Below are 22,371 nucleotides of genomic sequence, written 5' to 3'. Positions count from 1 at the left end.
ATAGGCTGACACCCATTCCAGGTTTTTTAACTTGCCATATTTCTAGAAAAGGTGTTGTGCTTTGCTTTAGCTTTACCGTGAATGGGACTGTCTGCTGGTCTGGTTGTATGAATGTAAACCGAGTCTTCTTCAGTTTTTCCCTGCTGTATCTTCAAAGTCACCCGTACATTTGGTCAAAACTTCTTATCTTTTCAGGGGAGCGTCCCTTCGTCTGTCTCATCTGCTTGTCTGCCTTTACAACGAAGGCTAACTGTGAGCGCCATTTGAAAGTCCACACCGATACACTCAATGGTGAGAATCTGTTGAAAGGGATTTATTGACCCATGTGTTGCTGGGTTTCTAAATTTGTGTGTTGAAACTCGTGCACAACTAAGACTTACTGTCTGTTGGAGACCATCAATGATTAGATGAACTGATATCACATTAATCCTTCCTTACACCCTTCTGTGCCTTTATCAATGTCTCCAATGTCAAAGCTTAAAATTGTATTCCAGAAAGGGACTAAAATGACCGTAAGTGTGCTGTTTTTTCTGTTTATAGTTTGTTTGGAAGCTCCTTTTCCACATTTGTGCTCACAGAAATGCTCCGATTCTACTTATACCAGTAAGGCTTAGCTGGCAGAAGTTCTGTTTCATGTTCTGTGAAAAATTCTCAAGGTCAGAGATAATCTGTTCATATCAACAGCAGTAATAAAGCTATTTTGTCTGTAACAGTATCTGGTTTACTACTTGTCTCCTTTCAAACGTTAATAAATTTGGGTTTCTTACAGGCTAAAGGCAGTTTATTCTCCCCATAAAGCAGATATTCACAGATTTATCTTTATTTGACTTCTGAAAACAGAGACCTTTTGGAAATGACTGATTTACAGGGAAGCACATGTTGGTCAATGCTGTAACCTCACAGTTCCAAACTCCTGGGTTCAACTCAGAGTTCAGGCATCCATACGTGTGAATGTTGCTTGTTCTTTTCAAGATTTCTTTAGACATTTGTTTTCCTCTCACCTCCCAAAAACATACTGGCTAGGTTGGATTGCTGTAAATTTGTCTTGAGCCCTGTGATATAATGGCATCCCAGCCTGAGTAGGTGTGTGCTGTCTGTTTCACTTGGCTTCCCATGCTCTGGAATAGACTCCTGTTTGCCATGATCCTCAAGTGTCTCGTAATAATGCGTGGATGGAATTCGTCTTTGAGAGTGTTTCATAAAATGAACACAGAACTTAAAATTAATTGCTCCACAGTGTAACATCACTGTGAAGTTTTGCCCTCTGACACCCAGTTGTTGGTTCTGCAGGAGTCTGCCATGGCTGTGGATATGTCAGCACCACTCGGGACATTCTGTACAGTCACCTGGTGACCAGCCACATGGTCTGCCAGCCAGGGTCCAAAAGTGAAGTTAGCTCTCCAGGACCTGGTGTTCCAGTGATGCCCTTAGCAGCAGGTACGAAGCCCTTTTCAAACACTATGATTAAATGGGCATCAACCAAAATCAATAGTCCAGGAGGCCCTTCTCCTGAAATAACAGGGCAAGTGATGCAGCTCCATACAAAAGCTTTCATTCCTGCAAAGGTTGGCCAGTTATTCATCTTGGTTTCCAAACTATAAACCGCCATGTGATTTTATACTACTTACATACTGTACCTATATCAAAAAGATGAATAACTTTGCTGTGGTACTCTGAGGTTGTAATGCTGGCTTTATGTGAGTCTACAAAGTAACTGCTCTGGGAAAACTAAACCATGTTACATCTCTTTGTAACAAAATGCTGCCATAAGCAATGTCTTTACATTGTATATTGCCCTTTATTCATGAGAAGCGTGACATTTTGTTTTTGCTTGATCTATTTAGGAACCATGCCAAAGGCAGATTTCTTAAAAGGAATACAAATATCTTCAAAAACGTTCATTGATATCATTTGATTGATTAATTTGATATCACATCCCTAAAAAGTAGAGGGAAAGTTCAAACAGTGTCAACAGGACTGTTAAAACAACATAAAAATCCAATCTACCAATCTAGGCTGATTAAATATTAAAATCTGCTGCAGTGTGATCTGTTTTGTTTTTGAAATATGCCTTGTCTTCTATTGTAGGCCTGAGTCCTACAGAGTCTGGAGCAGCTGTGAAATGCCAGCTGTGTGGACTTCAAGCTGAGTCCCCAGCTGGTCTCCAGCAGCACATGCTAACCCACGTAGAGGGGAAAGTACAGAACGCGCAAAGCCCTGCCCCAGTGCAGAGCCCACCCAACCCCCTCGAGCAGCCAGAGCGACAGGAAAAGCATCCAGAGGGATCAGTTTCCTTACCGGAGTCTGCCAGTCCAGGAACTGATAGGGGAGTGATAACTCCTAGAGAAGGTAGTCCGGCGGGGGAGCTGTCAGCGGTGAAAATCAAGGAAGAACCGAAGTCCGCCAAGGACTCCGATTCAGAAAATGAAGCTGAGGACAGCAGCGCAGAAGGGAGAGCCCAGGAGAAAACTGTTAATGATTCTTCTTCCCAGACCTCCTCGCCCAAAAGTCTGCACTCCATCAAAGTCAAGACGGAGCTCTCCAGCCCAACCCCTGGCTCTAGCCCAGTCCATTTTGGCACGGGTTCCATGATTCCTGGAGGGACTGTTTTTCTGCCCCAGTACATGTTCAGCACAGAAGCCTCCATTGTACCTCAGGCTTCTGAAATCCTGGCCAAAATGTCGGAGATGGTGCACAGCAGACTCAAACAAGGTCAGAGCGGTGCCCCTCCCTTTTACGCAGGCTCCCCCATCCAGAAAGGGGCCACCTGCTTCGAGTGCGACATAACGTTCAACAACATCAACAACTACTACGTCCACAAGAGACTGTACTGCTCCAGCCGGCATCAGCAGGGAGAAAACCCCATAGCTCTCCCCCATGCAAAAGACAACCCCACAGCTTCAGTCCCTGCTGCATACAGCTCCCCCTCTCCTGCCGCTGGAAGCAGAGCTCCCTCTGCCTCGCACAGCGACACAGAAACGGAGCCCTCAGGAAGCAGCATGGATGCCAAGGCAGTTGAAGTGAAGACTGAGGACCCTGGCCTCAAAGACACATCTTCCGAAGGAGAGAGTGGGAGTAGAGTAAGTGAGGGCAGCCAGAGTCCCAGCAACTCTGTGGAGGACATAGAGGACGACCCAACCAAGACTTTCTGTGAAGCCTGCAATATTCGGTTCAGTCGCCATGAGAACTATATGGTGCACAAACGCTACTACTGTGCTTCAAGGCATGATCCGCCAAACCAGAGGACAAGATCCGGCAAGGTGACCTTCCTACCACAGCCAGTTCGAACCAGAAAACGCAGGAAGCTATACGAGATCCACATGGCCCGCAATGAGGCTCTGGGTAATCCAACTTTAAACATCAAACAAGAGCCTATAGCCATGGTTGGGAGACCACTAGACCCTTCGCCCATGCCTGTAGCCATGATCACAGCAGCAGGGACTGGCACAGTACCATCTCCTAGCTCAAGCCCAGAAGGAGATGGTCCCATTGACCTCAGCAAGAAACCCCGCCTGCAAGAAGATCAGCTGCCCCTTCCCGTGCTTCCCCTAACCGACTACCACAAATGTACAGCATGCAGCATCAGTTTCAATAGCATAGAAAACTACCTAGCCCATAAGACGTATTACTGCCCCGCTACCACGCTACAGCAGAAAACATTCGAGCAGCTTCACAGAATGAAACGGTCCTCCTCTAATTCGCCAAAAGCCAGAATCCCAGAAAAGGCTGATTTCCAAGCGGAACATTTAGACATTAAGGGGATCAAAACAGAAAAGAATCCTTTGGCAGTCCCTGTCCCAAGTCCAGCTTGCACTAATTCCACTACTTTGCCTGGAACTTCTTTGCCAAGTTCAGAGGGTGTCACTCCACACCAGACTGCTTTCTTGAAGGCCTTACCTGTCCTGCCAAACACTTCCCCTGTTGTTTGCCCCTACTGTCCCCTCAACGGAGCTATCAAGGGTGACTTGATGGAGCATTTCAAAAATGTACATGGCCTTCTGTTGACCATGCAGGCTATAGGACATGCAGCACAGGCTGGCAACCTGAAGGAAGTCTCCCAACAAAGTAGACACCAGCCAGAGAGCCAGCCTGCCCAGGCCAGCCCAATTCCCAGTCCCAGAATTGTTCCCAACACGCCCCCGAAGCTGGGGTTCAAGAGCCGAAACGACAACGTGAACGGACGGGAGATGAAAGAGACGAGCTCGCCCTCCTCGCCTGTTGTTAACGGGAACCCCGCCGGGCCCAGTGCCACCTCGCCGAAGCCGGCTCTGCCCGTGTCGCCTGCTGCCGCCACAGCCGCAGCGGTGTCACTTAATATCTCACCAGTGCCTGAAGTGCTGAGGGAGGCCTCGCTCAAACCACTGACACCCCCTCTCCTCGCAGACAAGCCCACCCCTGCACCCAAGGGGACAGCGCCCCCTGTACAGAATGGCAACAGCCGATACTGCCGCTTATGCAACATCAAGTTCAGCAGCCTTTCGACTTTTATAGCTCACAAAAAGTACTACTGCTCTTCACATAGTGCGGAGCATGTGAAATGAATCTTCACTACAGCAGGTGACTTTCGTACTGAAACTGCACCACAGACTGTGTAAATGCTACTGACCCGCCCAAGATACCTAACCCAGAAAGCAATGGCTTAAAAAGTCCTTCTGTCAAGTATTCTCCAGCATGAAGGGAACAGAAATGAGGCTGTTAAGACTGTTACTTGTGTGGCATTTGGTTGTCATGTTGTTTCCTAATGCCTATTATTGTTACTTAAGCATCTTATTATTTGTGTCATGGGTCAAGTTTTACACTAAGAAATCAGACAGCTGAAGTCCAACTTTTCTCCCTGCCCTGTACCCTACCATGGATACAAATCCTATGTAGAAAAAAAGTCTCATGCATTGTGTTGAAGTTTGGCATTTACCCTCTTAATTACCCTCTTAATTTTGCTTGGCAAAATTTGTTTTATACAGTTTTTACTTATAATTAATTGAATTGAACATCATTTGCCCTCTTTTAAAATGTTTATTTCCTAGAGAATCACTGTCAGTCGGTGATACAGATCTGTATTATATGGTCCTGGTATTTTCTGGACAAGTGTAGGTATTTGCTTGCCAATGGCTAAGTTGATTTGGGTGTTTTTGAATGATATTTAAATAGATTAAAATACTGTATGTTTTTGTTCAAACACTGGCTGTCACAATGAAATATTGGAGTGGTTTTAACGATGATTATAACGATCAGGAGAGTACCACTAATAAACCAGATTTTTTTATTCTGTTTTTGAAGAAGGAAAATGTGAAATACAGTATTTCTCATTTTAAGTTCATGTGACCATAAACTACCTAGCTGAATTTACTATTTCTCAACCTTGTAAGAACCTGTTAATGTTATTATTCAAAGTCATTCAACACAAACTTCAGAGAAGTTGGTGTTAGGGTCATATTTGTATTGCACATCTCTTATTTTTAACTAGGTGGCAGTGTTCAGTTATTAATGGTGAAAAAATGTTAGTTCTTAAACACTGGTTCTGAACTAGGATGGAAATATTTTTTATCAATTAAGTTCAGCTTTTCCCATTTTTAAAGAGGCTGCCAGTTGTTAAAATTTAGTATAGATGTGGGAACAGTCATAGAAACACTAAGAGGTAAAACTGTAACACCCTGATGCTCCGTAAAAAGTAAAACTAGTCGGTTTGTGTTACCTTGAAAGTTTAACAAGTACTGCTGTTTGCTCTGGTACTGCAGTACAGCACATAGTGACTAAAACATTATCATTCTTCACAAGTTGCTATCAGCTACATTTCACAACAACAGGAATATCACCGATGCTCTATGAGTTAAACTGCATAATGGATTATGTTCTTGACACTTGGCATTGGAGATTTTTGTTTATAGAGCTTATTGGATTTTTTTTTAGAAAAACCTTGGCTTCAGTTTTAAAAAAGAGGACGGCTTTTTAATGAAATGAAAGAGAACGGCTATCAAACATTTCAAAAGGACATGTTGTGATTGCCCACGTGTATGGTCTGCACAAATGTATCATTTCATTGCAGTGTCTTTTTATAAAGCTGCAAGATAATCTTGATCTCAACTGGCCATTTATAGAAAGCCTTAATACTAACAACAAGAATGAAAATGCTATGCTTTTTGCCCAACTAATTGACTTAATATTTTGCTTCTGTGAAATGTTTTTTGCTTATGTACTTCTTCACATGAATGGTGTGGCCCAAAGTTATGTGTATTTTTTCTGCTGTTGGGACTGGAAACACAAATATGCAATCTTTAATTTGTAAAATAACTGCTGAGATTTTTTGTTCATTTGTTTCATTCTTCTTCTGAAAGGTGCTTTTTAATTTATGGTTTAGATGGAGTGTTTACAAAGAATCTTTGTTTTGTACAGAAAGTAGTTCAAACAAGTGTCACAACTGAAAAGCCAGTGCTGAAAAACTGAGTTTCTTTGGGGGAAAAAAAAAATCATTTCTAAAACAATTGCACTGTGTTGTACAAAACCTTGCTGAATGTTTTAGGTTAGAAGCTTTTTGTTTTGTATTGTATTTATGTTTTAACACAGCACTTTTCTATGTTCAAACCTAACCCTGAAGGACTGGTGAATTGAAAAATAAAATATTTTGTGAATAATCCCCAAAAGATGAAAAGATGGAAAAAAGAATGAATGTCAGATTTCATTTCTATCTATACAGCCGTTTCACTACACACTTGTCCAAGCTATGCATGAAAATAAAGAGTCCAGCGGGACATTTAAAGTGCTTGTCTTCTCTGCTGTCTTCTTTTTTTCTTGCTTTTCAAGAATTAAGATATTTCACACACATATTGCATATACAGTATGGGGGTTATTTTTATGCATGCACATGAGGCGTTATTTGCTCACTTATCTATGCCCCTATGTAAATATAGTGATTATGAGGCACTGGTTTACATTAGCCGAGCAGAGCATGAGATGGCGCTATACAGTATATGACAAAACGACAAAACATGTATAAGGAAATACATTCAGAAACAAAGGATAAGTAGTTTCTGCCTGGGATAGAAATGTTAGGTATACATTTTCACTGTGTGTTTCTGTTTAGGTGAATGTGTTTGGTTTTACTTGAATAATGTAATTTAAAAAAAACTTTTTTTTGGCCTATTTTGCCTGCAGATTTCGCTTAAAGTATGAAATGAACAACCTAGATTTGATTACACTAGTACTCCAGAAGGATCAGAAGCTGCATGTACTGTAGTGCATCACATTTGATTCTTAGTAGACAACCATATAATTTTCACTGAACCTAGTAAGAGGTAATTAAGATTAAAAATCAGTGATTGTATTTCTTAATTCTGACTGTATCATCTGCTCTCGAAGCTAACATTCTCCTGTTATGTAATGGGTAGTTTAGGATATTAACTAATGTCTGCTACACAATTGCAATTAACTAGAACTGCTGTTAAAGAATAATGTTCTCTAGCTCCCAATGTCTCCTTCCTCACCAAGACGTCACTTTGTTCTCAAGATGTCAAACTGTATTATGTAGCTGCTAAATAATTCCTCTAATATCCTAGTGGATTCAGAGTAAGAGCTGTAATGTGATACTTTGATGATTAGCTTGTTTCTTCCATAATCTTTTTTGAATAGATCAAAGAAAAACAAACACAAGAAAAAGAGCATGAAAGAAAGATTTCAACGGTCTTATTCACAATCAATGAAGAGTTTGAAAGTGACAAGTTTAGTTAATAAAGCCTACTGTTGCCATAAATGGTTATTTCTGAAGGACTGGTTGTCCTTGTCTCCATGAATTCAATTTTTTTTGTAGTTTGAACCACCATTAATTAAAATTTACACCAATTTTTGCAATTTCAATCCACCAAACGTATGTACCCTTGTACTATATGTCTTTTTAAATATCTGTGATTGTGATTAGAATAAAAGACTGCTTGAAAAGCAGCATCAGATATTTACTTACAATGTGTATAAATTGAATGTTCTGGCCTTTGTCAGATATTCTGAAGATCAACATTCATGTTTCCTATGTAGTTACAAAGGTATTCGCTTTGAGCCGTGAAAGGAAACTCATTTTATTTTCTACCACTTGCATTGTTCTGTCTAATATTTGGATTTGTTAATTTTCTTGATAGTTTTGTTGAGTATCACTCCAGCTAAAGATGATTACTAGCATCTTCACTTTATAGTGACCAGAAACTGTCTTTTTTAATTTTTACCCAACAGAATCACATTGCATTCATGGATAGTTTTACCTTTCATCACTTTTATGATCTACTGATTGATGCCTCTCCTGAATATCTGTCCATCCATTTTCTAGCCACTTCTTTCAACTCAGCCTTGCTGGGGGAGCTGGAACCTATCCCAACAAGCCAGTCCAGCTTAGGGCAAGCAGACACAAACAGAGGCATGCAGACACTCGCACCAGCGCCGAATTTCCCAGAAGCCAATTCACATACTGTACCAGTACCGGTGGACTGTGGGAGGAAACCCATGTGAACATGGGGAGAACATACAAACTCCACACAGACAGCACCCCACATACAGAATTAAACCCAGAGCTCCACTGCAAGGCATCTATTCTAGCCACTGTAACACCATTCTGTCTTGAATATCCTTGTATTATATTTATCTTTCCTCTCGTGCTTCCCTTCCACCCTAGCACACTCTCTGTCCCCAGGACCATTAACGACAACTTTCCTATCCTACAGGACGATCCCTCCATTGGGGCCCTCTTTTCTGACCACCCTATCATCTCATATCGCCCACCACCTAATCTGAGTAACCGTCTTGTTCACAGCTCCCTTGACCACCCTCAGCAATCATCCACACCAGGCACTTTCCCCTGCAACAGAGCTCGATTCATCACCTGCAAATACATATCTGACACCACACTCATTCAAGGCCCCTCAGGACAATTCCAGATCACTCAGGCAACATCTTGTACCTCCAGCAATCTTATTTACTGTATCTCTTGCAGTAAATGCCCAGCCATCTACTGTACATTGGAAAAGCAAGAAGGAGACTCAGAGACTGCTTCAGAGAACATGTTAGGGGCGTGAAGATTAAAGATTTCTCCAAGCCCATACCTTCTCATTTCACCTCCGACGGCCATAATAATAATAATAATAATAATAATAATAATAATAGCTGGACACTCCACTCAAAGCGCTTTACAGGTAATGGGGATCCCCTCCACCACCACCAGTGTGCAGCCCCACCTGGATGATGCGACGGCAGCCATAGTGCGCCAGAACGCTCACCCCACATCAGCTATCGGTGGGGAGGAGAGCAGAGTGATGAAGCCAGTTCATAAATGGGGATTATTAGGAGGCCATGACTGGTAAGGGCCAATGATCACACTGATCTCCCTGTCTGTGTTCTCAAAGTAGGGTTTCTTAACTCCTATAGCAGAAGGACATTATCCTGAAACTCGGTTCACACCTTCCCCCTTCTCTCAATGACAGACTTGTTTTCTTCTAATTCTCTCTCTTCATTTGTAGGTTTCGTTTCACACCTCCCCTCACCTCTGTCGACCTCGCACCACTCGACTGACCTCTCTGCCTGTCCCCTGCTCCCGCCTCCCCCTCTCTCCTGACTTGTGTTTCCCCAGGCTATATTATCTGTGCTGACTGCTCTATCTTTCTTACACCTGAAGAAGGCTCCACAACTGAAACGTTGTGTTTTCTTCTCTTTTCAGGATGGAATAAACCTACAGTATTACTTGTTCCTTATATTTATAATGTGTTTAGGTCTCTTGAAAATAAACATTGTGAAAATATAATTGACTTTTTAATTATCCGAGTGCAGCCCTTCCTGCAGGCATAGATTACCAGGGACCAGACATAGCTGTCTCATATGCTCAATTAAGGCCACTAGATGTCCCTAGCACTATTTTCTAAAAATGAAGTGCTTGTAAGGTATTCAGGATAACATTAACATCAAAATACATTGCAGCTGAGTTGAATTTCTAATAATATAATTTGATGTATAATAGTCTTTAAATTGGAATCACTTAATTTCTTATGACAGGTTAAAAAGGGTGATCAAACATGATTACTTTCAAAAGAAACATGAGAAATTAATATTTTAATTTTACATAAACACTGTGTGCATGCAGTTCATACAAGATATAAAAGCCAATGAAATATTTTTTTGGTAATGCAGTAAATGCAAGGGCAGTCAAAACCATGGTTAACTGATGCTGTTTTTATTAACCTCATATCCATATCATCTGCTGAATGTTGTGACGTTGTTTTTGCTTATACAGTAAGTCTTGTGCATCATGGAAGACCTTTGTCAATAATTCTCTACAGTTAAAGTAAGGTTACTCAAAGGGAATGGGAGGAGTGAGAACCTTCAATAGAAATCCAATTTGATAACCTCTCGTAGAGCACTAGGGTTGAAAGTCAACAGTTTCCCTAGGAAAGGTCAGCTAAATTCATTCATTTTCCGAAGTGTGCAGTGCTAGACTCTCACAGTTAGCTGGAAATGCATCTTTCCTGCAGCAGACATTTCTGTGACCATGCCATGGCGTTCTACACCTGACGTGCCAACCTCAACCAGAAAACAATGGGTTTACTTTTGGATGTAAATGTTCCCCGCAGTTTCATTTGTATAGCTTCTACATCATGTGTTTCATGCCATGTTGCCATCAGTAACAAGGAGGTTGTCTCCATCTACCATAAATGTCTTATTACACGCAATAAGAGGCAAAATCTGAATGAATCCGTGAATCAGAAAATAAGAAAGGTTATGAATGGCAGGAAATGTAATTGATGCTATTTTTTTTTTGTCTTGAGCCACTGGAATCTTTCAACCCTCCATCCTGATACTACTTTCACTTATTTCACGTTTTTCTTCTGTGGTCCTAATGTTTATGCTGTGTCTCAGTATCTTCCTTTTTCAAGACTTTTGTTTTTGCACTTCAAAACTATCAGGTCCTGATATTCTTTCTGCTGCTTCTCTCTATATAGCATATCCATTCCCAATTATAAGGAAATGTATACTATGCCGAATAAAGGGACATGCAGATTATTGAATTTTATTAACAACAACCATTTTTTACTGCATGAATGTTTCATGCCTTAAACATCATTTTGCCTAATAATGTACATTGTAATCTAATTCCCTGACACCACCAAGGTTGAGAGATCTATAGATTGATTCTGTGCGCCTGCAATCACAGTGCTCAATAATACTGCAGGAGATTTGACAGAAGTGGCTGCATGTCAAGAAAACACAGCAAGAAACACTTGCACTGAGTCACAGTTTTAAAGGAACTGCTGGAGTCCTTCATGACTGTGGATAGGCTGATGTCTCGTCTTCCATTCTGAACCTCAGGACAATACATCTGAACTGGGAACAATGAGCATCTAACGGTGCACAAAAAGAAACAGTGGGGCCCATGTACTTGACAGAAGCTAGTTATACTACTTATAATACTAGTTAAACTCGTTATAATATCGTCTCCGTGTTATACAGTGACACACTGGGTGATATTTAATCAGTTAGATTTTTGGTGAAAGGTAGAAATAAAAGCATAAATAATCTCCCACTGATGTGATGATTGTATTTCCTATGTAAAGGTGGTTGGGTATTTGTATATACGGTCGGGGGACAGTGGTTTCAAATGCTTTGTTATATATCCTGCAATATCTCAAAAATAAAGCCTGTCATACCATTATCTTCTTCCTTTTGCATCTGACTGTCAGAATCTGAGAAAAATTATATTATCAATTAATGGTATGCCAGTCACAAAGCCAAAAGAGATAAAAGTATTTGTGATGCCTTATATATTATTGTATACATGGGACGTTGCAATCAATATATCCATAGCATTAAAATGTCTATATCATGTGACAAAACATCCTAATAGTGAGACCACAGGACACTGAAGAAGTCATAAAATGTTGGTGCAAAAAAAGCACCAGTTTACTGAAGCGCACATGTGCTGAAAAGTATTTACTAAACATAAAACATTCAATAAAACAGTAAACTGCAGTTTTGTAGTGTGATTTCAAACAAGCTTACCAACACCAGTCAGTGTTATAGTGCCAGGTTAAATACCCTGAGTTCCACCCCTTTGCTCCCTATGATGGACAGAAGGCCTTCATTTAACCAGTGAGGAGACTGGTTCTGTAACACTGATAGAAAATGGTGTGACAAACAAATAAGGACAAGATTCTGGATCCACAGATAAGAGATCGAAAACAACAAATACATATATTGACTTGTTTACAATAATATACACCATACGAAAGTACAAAGAAAACAACTATTTGTTCCAGGATGACAAGGGCAATGGCTAAGCCAGTAAAGGTATTTATGATAGACCTCACTAAAAGCCATGTGTGAGCACCAGTCCTTCATCACAATCAATAATATTAAAATAAACTCTTTGTAATGTTACTATTGAAAAGACTAAATGAATGGTCTCACTTGCAGGTAGAATTAATACATCAATCCTAGCAATTTTAACTCAAACTACTATATGTTATGTCAGATAATTTCTCAGCAGATAAAGACCCCATCACATCTCTGGATACTGAGTTGCAAAATACACCCTGAATAAAAGACCTCAGTTTACCCCAAATCTCTGGCACATTGCAAAACATTGATACTGTTTGAAAAAAAATAACAAGCTTTTTTTAAAGCAATGAACCTTTTCTTTGGAAAGAATCCAAAACAAAAAGTAACACGGAAACACCAAATGTCTTTCATCTGTACTTGCTAAGTCTTTGGATAACTGAAGGAAACTAATTACATTCAGCATAGAGATTATATTCATTAAAAATTGCTTTATTTACATTGTACAGCAAAGGAACATTTAAGTGACGTGGGTATGTGAATGTGATTCACTGTGGTTTTACAGCCCCTGTGAATCATGAGGGCATTTTACTGTTTAGCTTTCAGCTGATTGGTACAAATTAGCATGAATAAATGATTAAAAAAAATAAATTAGCACTTGGAATTGTGACCAGTTAATTTCTTTTTTTTTTTTTAAAAACAGCCTAATTAAGCCAGGCTTACGTAAATGAAATTAATTTGGGTGGCTAATGGCTGACTCTTGAATCAACATTAACAAAAAAAAAGCAAATAAGTTCACTGTACATACGTGGTTCAATTAAATGGGTTTCTCATTAACTTTGATTTGTTTTTCAAAGCTGCAGAAGAAGCTGAGAAATTGAGATAATGTTTCAATATTGTGTGAAGAGAAGAAAGAGGTTTACAGTACATGTGCAATGAGCATTGCGGATCTTCAAAAGAGGACAAACATGGAGGTTGATGTGTTGCACGTGGCCTTTAAGAATCTTACTTGGTGTGAGAGAAATTCTTAAGCAAACAATACACTTAATGAGTGCTTTAAACCAGGGGCTGGCAACTGCTTTGGAAAGAGTGATAAAAATCTTCCATATGTGGGGAGCTTAGCTGGGCAGACTGTGCTTTACTTACTGTGGGTCATATTGTGAATATTTTAGTTGTGCTGCCCAGCTATTTAATTTAAAAAAACCAAAGCTAGCGACCAGGTGATGATAAATAAAAATTAATGTGCTGCATGTATTGTGCAAATATCAGGACTGAACTAAAGATACTCAATCCAAACAAACAGTTAACAACTCTTAAATAAAAGCTATAGCTAATAACCTATGGCTAGGTCTTTTGATTTTTTTTTCATTTTATAATATCCTCCATAGAGTAGTTTTAGCTTAACCATGTTAACCATGGAAGTAAATTCTGTGAGGCTAACTATAGCATATTCCTAATAATCAGGAATTATTCACTTTCATTACAAGCATGATAAATGAGCAAATTAGTGATTTCATTTCAGCCTAAAATCTACAGTTGTGTTAATTTATATTCCTTTATCATCCACTTTAGAGAAGGATCAAACCGCATGACTTATTGATGCAACAAAGACAGAATATTCACAGAAAAATAAAATTGTTTTGTAGCAGGTGCATGGATATTAAGTTGAGCCTTCACATAGGTAAATATAGTGCTGATTAACATTTGTCATCAACAGTGGAGGTTACTGGCTAGAGCCTTGTGTGGCCACAAATAGCTCATTTATCTATAGAGTTAGAACTGACTGCACTGCCAGCATTAGAAACTTGCAGGGGTCCAATAAGTCACAGCAGTTGTGGTTCCTTGGCAAACCAAGGATAACCAAGCTGTCTGAAGCTCTCCCATCCCTGACAGTATTTGGGTAGCTGCAGATTGACCAGACTTTGGTGAATTCTCTTGGCTTTCTAAGAGAGGATCACAGGATTTTACAATTTCTGGGTACTTTTGCTACAGATGAGTGTGCAGATGGAGAATCTGTCATAACTAATAATTAATACCATTATTTTTAGCACTAATATATATTAATCCGTCAGCACTGCACTTGTACAGATCATATTCTAAGTTATTTAGGATGGACAGCTGCCTCACTTTAATGCCCCTTGGGACGTGAATCACTGAGAGCCATTCCTAGGAGAGAATTATTGGTTACATTCTGTCCTGTTTCTCTTATTATCTGTTGAACTCAATCAACACAACTTGCTTGCCCGTCTTCTCTCAGGAATGCAGACTGGAACTTAGTTCTGCCTCTGGGTTAGACAGACACTTGTTCAGTTTAGAAATCTGGCAAAACAAATCAGTCTGCCCTATATTTCCTTTCTCCCCAGGGGAAGCAGAACTCCACAAGACATCCCTGCTGGAGCATCAGTCTCACTCAACGGCTTGGCAGAACCAAGGCTCACGATATTTGTTGCATTAGCAAGGTGAGGTAACAGTATTACAAACTGACACTGTTTGTTAAAGGCTTTTACAATGTACTGCAACAATGTTACAAAGAGAGCTAATGAAACAGCTCCAAAGTGTGAGCTCCAGCAGCAAGACAGGGTAATGCTAGATCAATTACACCAGTACTGTCACAGCAGCAGCCTGTGTGTGTTCTTGTGAATATTGAAACAGACATAATCAGAGAGAATTCATGAATGACTGGATTTGTGACTATTTACTAAGGGCTTTGATAAATAGATGGGCAACAACTAACTGCCTAAAGATAAGACATGTAACTTTCAAGTCACTTTAAAACAGAGTGTTTGAATTGCTACTGATTGAGACCTACAGTAAGAAGTCACTGGATTCATTCGTATGCATCTCTAATTAAGAAAAAAATATTAATGATTTTGTCTTCAGCAGTCTAGAGATTTGATCATTTTAAATTTCTCCTAACTCTTGAATTGTTAATTGATTTGATGTACACAAAAATCGATGGTCTCTGTATTCTGTCAGGGTACTGCATAACCTGAACTACAAATCTTCTAGAACTGCTCATGAGACGCTCACTGCAAGTTGTAAATTGTTTTGTTATCTGGTGGCTAGAAAAAATGCTATGCCATTATTATTATTATTTATTTGTTGACCATGTCTATCCCATGATTGTTGGTATATGTTTACAGTACCTCCCTTGCCTTTGTGATTTACCCGTTTACTTTCTGATAGGAACCGCCTGCTGACTGGCTTCACTTAATGCAAAAAACAAGTTTTTAAAAAAATGGCAAAATGCAATTAGTTTGAAGAGGGGGAAATGTAACACTTTTTTCACGGTTAATTAGAAATCTTCAAAAGGACTGAAAAGTACCAGACTGAAAAGTTACAGCAGGAGTTCTGGGTTTAATCCTCTGAGCCACCCCTGTTCGACCATGATGAACCTGGGTATCAATTATATGGAACCGGGGAGAAAACAGGCTACTTAGACCTCAGAGTAGGTCATGTGACAAAGAAAGTGTTGAGAAACAGCAGTTCTTCCCAAGCTGTTAATTGAGAAGACATTCTAGGGCACATGATTCTTTTTCACAGTGACAGTGCTGTGCTGAACTGGACTGAATGGGGTAAACCTTCTCTTCTCCACCAAGCCCATCCCCACAGCAGTGAGGCGCCACCGGACTGAAACATCACAACACGTGCTTCATGTCTCTCACATCTTCCGCAGGTCAGACAAAAGGTCAGAGAAAGAAATGGATCACTGGTGGCAGAGCCTGAGCAATACTGTATAAAGTATCGTTTCTACAGTAGTGTTTGACGAAACAAAAAATGTAGCCCATGACATTCGCATGTCAAAAAGAACTTTTTAAGTGCTCTGATTTTTTTCTTGCACTTTTCAGCCTCTTGAGATACTTTCTTGGCAGTTTTGATAGCTATGAGAGCACAGTGACCTGAGGGAGCTGACAGTACTGTAGAAGCCTGCTTTTTGAATTTTGCACACAGTGTTGAATGTAAAACTTCCATTAAACAGCCATGTGGTCCCATACAGGTTTTTACCAAATGCACTTTCAAATGGTCATGTACAGAATAGATAGATAATACTTTATTAATCCCGTAGGGAAATTGATGAATATACAGTACCAATGAGCCAGAACATTTTTTTTATTCCTATATCTATGTGAAGCCTGCAGCTTCCATAACTTGAAATGGCAACAAACAAACTGAATATCGCTGATTGTATGTACATTTCCTTGTAGCTTCACAGATTATCTCTTACTTTTTAGTTTCTATACACAAAGTGCTGGAGCACTGTTAGCTCAGACAGCAAGGGCGTCTAGCTCCTGACTGGAAGCTCTCGGGTTCAATCCCAGGTAGGGGCAAGCGATGTAGCGTGCTCTAATTCCTTCCAGACAGCTCCCAGGTCCCCTCAGCCTGCTTTCCAAGTGAGTACCGGGGGTTAATCCTTCTGGGGGTAACAGGCCGGCCGGAGCGTGATGCTGCCCACATCTCCATCGCCAGTGTTGGATGGCCAAGAAAAATGGTGCCCCCCCCCCCCCATTCCCCCATGGGCCATTATGGCCTGAAAAGGGGGCCTACCTACCTCTACACATATTGCTATACACTGGCAATCTTACTCCCATCCTTAGCTAATGATGTGCAGGAGCTGAATATGGTGCAAGGAAGGTAGAAGTAACAAGCTAAAATTCAATTTCTTAAAAAGAGCTCTATGAAACAGCTTGACATATTTCATCTACTACCGAACTACTTATCCTCTTTTTCTAGTGATCTTATGCACATTTAATCTCACTAACGTTTTGTATACGCTTTATGGGAAACGGCCAGGGCGGGTCCTCCATTGAACTACAGTATAGTAGTCTACTGACTAACCAAGAAAACAGAGCAGTAGACTGGTGGACGTATTGAGATCAGAGCTGCCAATACTTTGGTATTTTTAGTTATCATGAAAATTTGATTGTGAATTTTTTTTAAATATTTAACTTACTTTCTTTTGTTCTGCTGGGTCAAATGTGCTGTGGAACTGATTGCATGTACTGTAGGTGACATTAGGGTGTAATAAACCACAGTCACAGTAATTTACAGTGATTGTCCAAGTAGTTTTCACTTCTCATTATTAGGTATTTTATTCCGTATTTGCACTCCAGACAACTGAGTCATGAGCTGATTATTTAAGACAGGTTGATGTTAACCATGAATAGAGTGCGGTAAATTGCATTATTCTGAAAATCACAATATTTTCCTATATAGGTATTAAATTATTTATTATCTTTATTATATTTCTCTATATGAATATAAAAAAGCATTGTAATATATAGCTATACTGTCATTGTGTCATTTTTTTCCAGAATGTAGTAAAATATTTTCAGTTTATTGGATTCTAGCTAACATACAGTAACATGCAGTTGTGTTATCTATAGTTTTTAGGGATAGTTGGCACAAACTGAATATTGCTGATTGTGTGTAGCCTCACAGATTATCTTTTACTTTTTAGTGGCTTTAATTTCAGGCTGAAAACTTCAGTTTCCATATTTATAATAAGTATTACTCAAGTATACCATATAGATACTGCTGACATTCTATTTTAACTCAGTTTTTCTCTCTGCATTATCCTTATATGCATGTACTATGCACCCAGTATTAGCTTAGGCTATGTCTTATAAATCGATTTCTCTATGACCAAATCTATTTCTCCTGTTCATATTGCTGACAACCTCACAACTGTTGCATTATCATTTTGTGCACTTACACAGCAGAACAATTATTACAGCACATTGCTATCAAGCAAACTCACATTGCTGTTTTTCCCCCATTCCATGATTTTTTTTTGTGAATAACAAATTTTAATGCTTCAAATCTTTATTTAAAATGAAAGCTCTTCCTTTGCAGCATAATATACAAATATTGGAGGAGCTATTTACAGTGAAAGGTGCCGACAGCTTTTGGCAAAGAGGCCAAAGATGATGTTGATACCAGGCTGCCATTTAAACACAGTGTAATTGTCAATGCTCTATCAGGAAAAAACAGACTGTCAAGGTTGGTAGCATAGTTATCTGCTTAGTAACTGCATCTGCCCCAGACCCGTGTGTGGTGTACTTTTTGCAGTTATCCTGTAATATTTTTCATACATATTTTGTTAATTAATGTGTTAATTTCCCTGTTTACACCTGTGAAACCAACAAGAATAAACATAACAAGGCTGTTTAATCCATTTTTGCTTTTACAAGCTGCGCACTCGCATCCAGCACCTGTGATGAGCCTTTTAATTTTTCTTTTATTCTACGGTCAACCTGAAATGGATGCAGTAGAATTCTTATCAGTTTCCTCGCTTTAACATTATTGTTGCTGTTATCATTAGCATGTGCCATATGACATTGATTCAAAATAATGTTACAATTCTAGCAATCTCAAGTCCAGGGTTTGGACTTTATTGGCAGTGTAGTTCAGCATTTCTAAAAGGTATTTAGTTTGCAGGATTTTCCTATTTCATCTGATTTTTCATGAAGGTGCTGCCAGAACACGGTTTCTCTTTATGTCCTTTATGAGCTTAATCTGGCCTGTCGTAAATGCTATAAATTTCACCTCCTCAGGAGCTGGTTCAGCATGACATCTGATGAAATGAGACTTTGCTGCGCGCTGCTAAAGAACAAATTACTCCAATTATGAGGAAAATCTAATACACTCAATGACTGTACATCATTTCGAGAATCAGTCTGGATATTAAAGCAAGCAGGTTTTTCTCATTAGCTGTAATGCCAGAATAAGGTGGAAATCTTTCTCAGGGTGCTTACAGCACGTACAACAGCGGAAGGGGAGGGGGAGAGGTAGGGGTTGTGGTATTTAGAACTATGTCCTCAGTGAGACTCCTCCAGCCAACTGATGTACAGAAAAGTAACTATTACTATAAGCGCTATTAAAATATTATTTTTATTATTACTCCCAAAGGCCAGAGAGAAGGTACCAGTTTTTCAAACTGACTAATGGTTAAAAACCCCACGACCTACAGAGTGTTGTTTTGGTACCTGGTGAAAAGATTGCTCACCTTCTGTTTATTGAAGTCCAAATAACCATGTTTGTCATTCCTTAAATGCCTCCGCTTTCAGGTGGAGGAATAAGATGCTCTGAAACATAACAATTCAGGTTCAATTTCCATCTATAGGAAAAGTTCCAAAGGTCAAGGGTGCTATCCAGTTGTTTCATTCAACGTCAATAAAACTATTGAAATCTAATCTATTGTGTGCATCTACAATACGTTGAATTTTTTTTGGCTTAAAAAAATAAAAGGGAGAGATTCCACATTGCTTGCTGGCTTCATGGATGCGAATAAGGGTGTGGGTGGCACAATGGTTAGCAGTGCTGCCTCAGTACAGGGGTCTTGGGTTCAGATCCTGGGGTGCTACCTATGTGGAGTTTGTACTGTATGGTCTCCCCATGTTTTCTCCGGGTGCTCCGTTTTCCTCCCACAGTCCAAAAATATACTGGTAGGTTAACTGGCTTCTGAGAAAATTAGCGCTGGTGTGAGTGTGCAGATGTCACACGTGTGTGTGTGTGTGTGTGTGTGTGTGTGTGTGTGTTCCTTGCCGGGATAGGCTCCAGCTCCCCCGTGACCCTCTACTGGATGAAGTGAGAATGGATAGATGGAATAAGGGTGATGTTTACTTTGCCAACAGAACTTTAAGCTTTTGAGCGGTTTCTTTAGACTCACAGAGGAATAAAATGTCATTTGCATCAGGAGGCTTTGATTCTTACAATATAACCCGGGGGCCCGAAATATCTTGAACAGTTGATCAGAGCTCAGCTGCGGCTTGGGTTTTTAGGGATGAGTCTTTGAGAAATGGTGCATGAGTCATGTACACTAACACCTCTAAACCTCATTAAAAGTTACAAGTGGTGGACAGGTGAAGGACACTGTGGATTAGTGTCTCCATTGCCCATTACACTTTACTGCAAATCTGTGGTGGAAAAAGGACGTCTGCAGATTCCTCCATGTACCAATTTGCAGGATGAAAAGATAACCTTTGCTGACGTACTCTTTGACTCACAGCGTTGTTCATCTGCCTTCACAACTGAAAGGCATCAATCACTTTGATTGGCATCCGATTTGTTTTGTCTCTGACATAATTCCTTTTTTTTTTGCTTTTTAATGAGCCGTTTTAATAATCTGCTGTGGAAAAAGCTCAGATTACTCTTTTGCACAAAAAAGCAAATGTATGATTCATGCTTAGATTATTCTCAAAACTGGTTGGATGAGCACCGCACAAAGAAAAACAGAAAGATTAGAAGCATCACCAGCACACCAATTACAAAAGGCAGAGTGTTCCTCCAGTCACATTTAATGCTGACCTTTGTTCATGTGCCAGTATTTTCCGGAGATGCTTGAACAATCACACTAAAGCACAGCTATTTCTAAAGCCTGCTAGCAGCATCTTCCCTAATCTTGTTCAGCTGGGGAGAGGACATCAGAAAAAATAACAGACAGAAAACCTGTCTACAGTGCTTTAGTCAGTCTTTCAGTCCTGAAACATCTCTCTCAGTGAGGTGATATGTGTCATATTTCTAGGCACATCTGAAAATGGGTATACTTATGTTTTTTTTCATTTTCAACTTCAAATTAATCTTAAAGGAACAAGAAAAAAATTCTTCAATTTGCAGCTCAAATCACATCTCCTCTTAACATACAGAATATAGACTAATACAGTAATTAAGACATCAAAGAGTATTTCCCTTCAAGTATTCACTCAACTGATATGATATACTCATCTTTGCTTGTTTTTCTCTAAACAGCAGCTTCCTAAAATGTCCCTGAAATTGTTTTTGTACATATCACTATCATAATTTCACTGGAAAAACACCACACAGTACATCCAGTATAAACACTTATTGTTCTATTCAGGTCATTCTCAGGTGAACAATTATTTACAGAGACAAAACACTTGAAAATTTGAAGGCATGTTAGAAATCTCGCCATTAACTCGAAACGTTTAAGTAGGTTCCAGAGATCATTATATGGCTTTATATAGAATAGATGTTCTAGCATTACAGTGAAACGGCAAACTCAGGAGAAGATCTTTATTAACTTTCAGTTTATCTTTAATTCAAGGTCTCTTGCAGTTTTCAAAATCCTTCTGCTATTCTGGTCTTGAAATGAAACCAATCTGTATTCAATCTGTCTTGCTTCAAATTAGGTGCTCCAAATTAATGATTTCATAGCATGTGCACTGGTATCCTTATGGTGAATAAATTGAAATTGGAGGCTGAAATAAGCTAGACAGATGGGAAATGAAGAGAAAGGCTGACTGGGGCCAGCGTTATAGTTTATCAGGAAAGCCATTACACTTCACAGCTTGTAGCGGTCAGAAATCTTTACAGCAAACAGTTTTCATGAAGAAAAAAAAACAGATGTGAGCTGAAGCAACAGATAGGTAGTGAGATATAACATTTCATCCTTATTCAGACACCCACTTTATCGTTAGAGGGTCCTTTGTGAGCAGAAGCCTAGCTCAGGAGAGAAAGGACCCAAGGCAGGACAGGAAAGCTGCATCTGCACTGGTACAATTCTGGATGGACACGACACAAGGCAGGACTGCAGCCTGGACAGAACACCAGGCCATGCATCCATTCGGGGAGAGAACTGGAGCACCTGGCAAAACCCCACATGGCTGCAGGTTTCAGGGAGAGCTGTGCATAGATGGCATCTCAGGCTGGAATCGAACCCAGGACCCAGGCGCTGTGAGGCAGCATGTCACCATGCAGCTCGCTCGGCAGCTATTTGTCATCAAGTTTCCAAAGAGGCACTTACTGTATGGTCTCTGTGATTTGTCAAGACATGTGTGATTATGTCCATACAGTACACAGAAATACACATACAATACAAAGCAATTGCAATAAAATGAGTTTAACGCAACTGTTCAAATCTAGGGCCAAATAAATACATTCAAACAATGTATTCACATCTTGCTTACGATGTGTTATGCTTTCCTGTGGTCGCTGTATATTACTGTAATCTGTGCTCCCCTGTACCTTCAAAAAATGCAATCTATACAAATTTTTAAAAGTTAATAATAAAAAATACATCTCTGTCATCTCTCATCAGAAGTGTTATACCTTTGG

At 39.8% G+C, this 22,371-nt stretch overlaps 1 protein-coding gene across 1 annotated transcript in view; it reads left to right on the top strand.

Annotated features, from left to right (window-relative positions):
• Nucleotides 1-6,744, top strand: part of zfpm1 (zinc finger protein, FOG family member 1) — a 111,344-nt gene extending 104,600 nt beyond the window's left edge. Inside the window, exons 8-10 of the mRNA XM_088939068.1 lie at nt 196-291; nt 1,291-1,437; nt 2,089-6,744. Coding sequence (XP_088795194.1) covers nt 196-291; nt 1,291-1,437; nt 2,089-4,541 — 2,696 coding nt within the window. The 3' untranslated portion in view covers nt 4,542-6,744. The remainder of the gene's footprint in view (nt 1-195; nt 292-1,290; nt 1,438-2,088) is intronic.
• The last annotated feature ends 15,627 nt before the right edge of the window (nt 6,745-22,371 follow it).

The sequence above is a fragment of the Atractosteus spatula genome, chromosome 21 (genome assembly GCF_055471065.1).
Source record: "Atractosteus spatula isolate fAtrSpa1 chromosome 21, fAtrSpa1.hap1, whole genome shotgun sequence".
NCBI classification, from domain to species: Eukaryota; Metazoa; Chordata; class Actinopteri; order Semionotiformes; family Lepisosteidae; genus Atractosteus; species Atractosteus spatula.
This window is presented reverse-complemented; position numbering and strand designations above follow the sequence as displayed.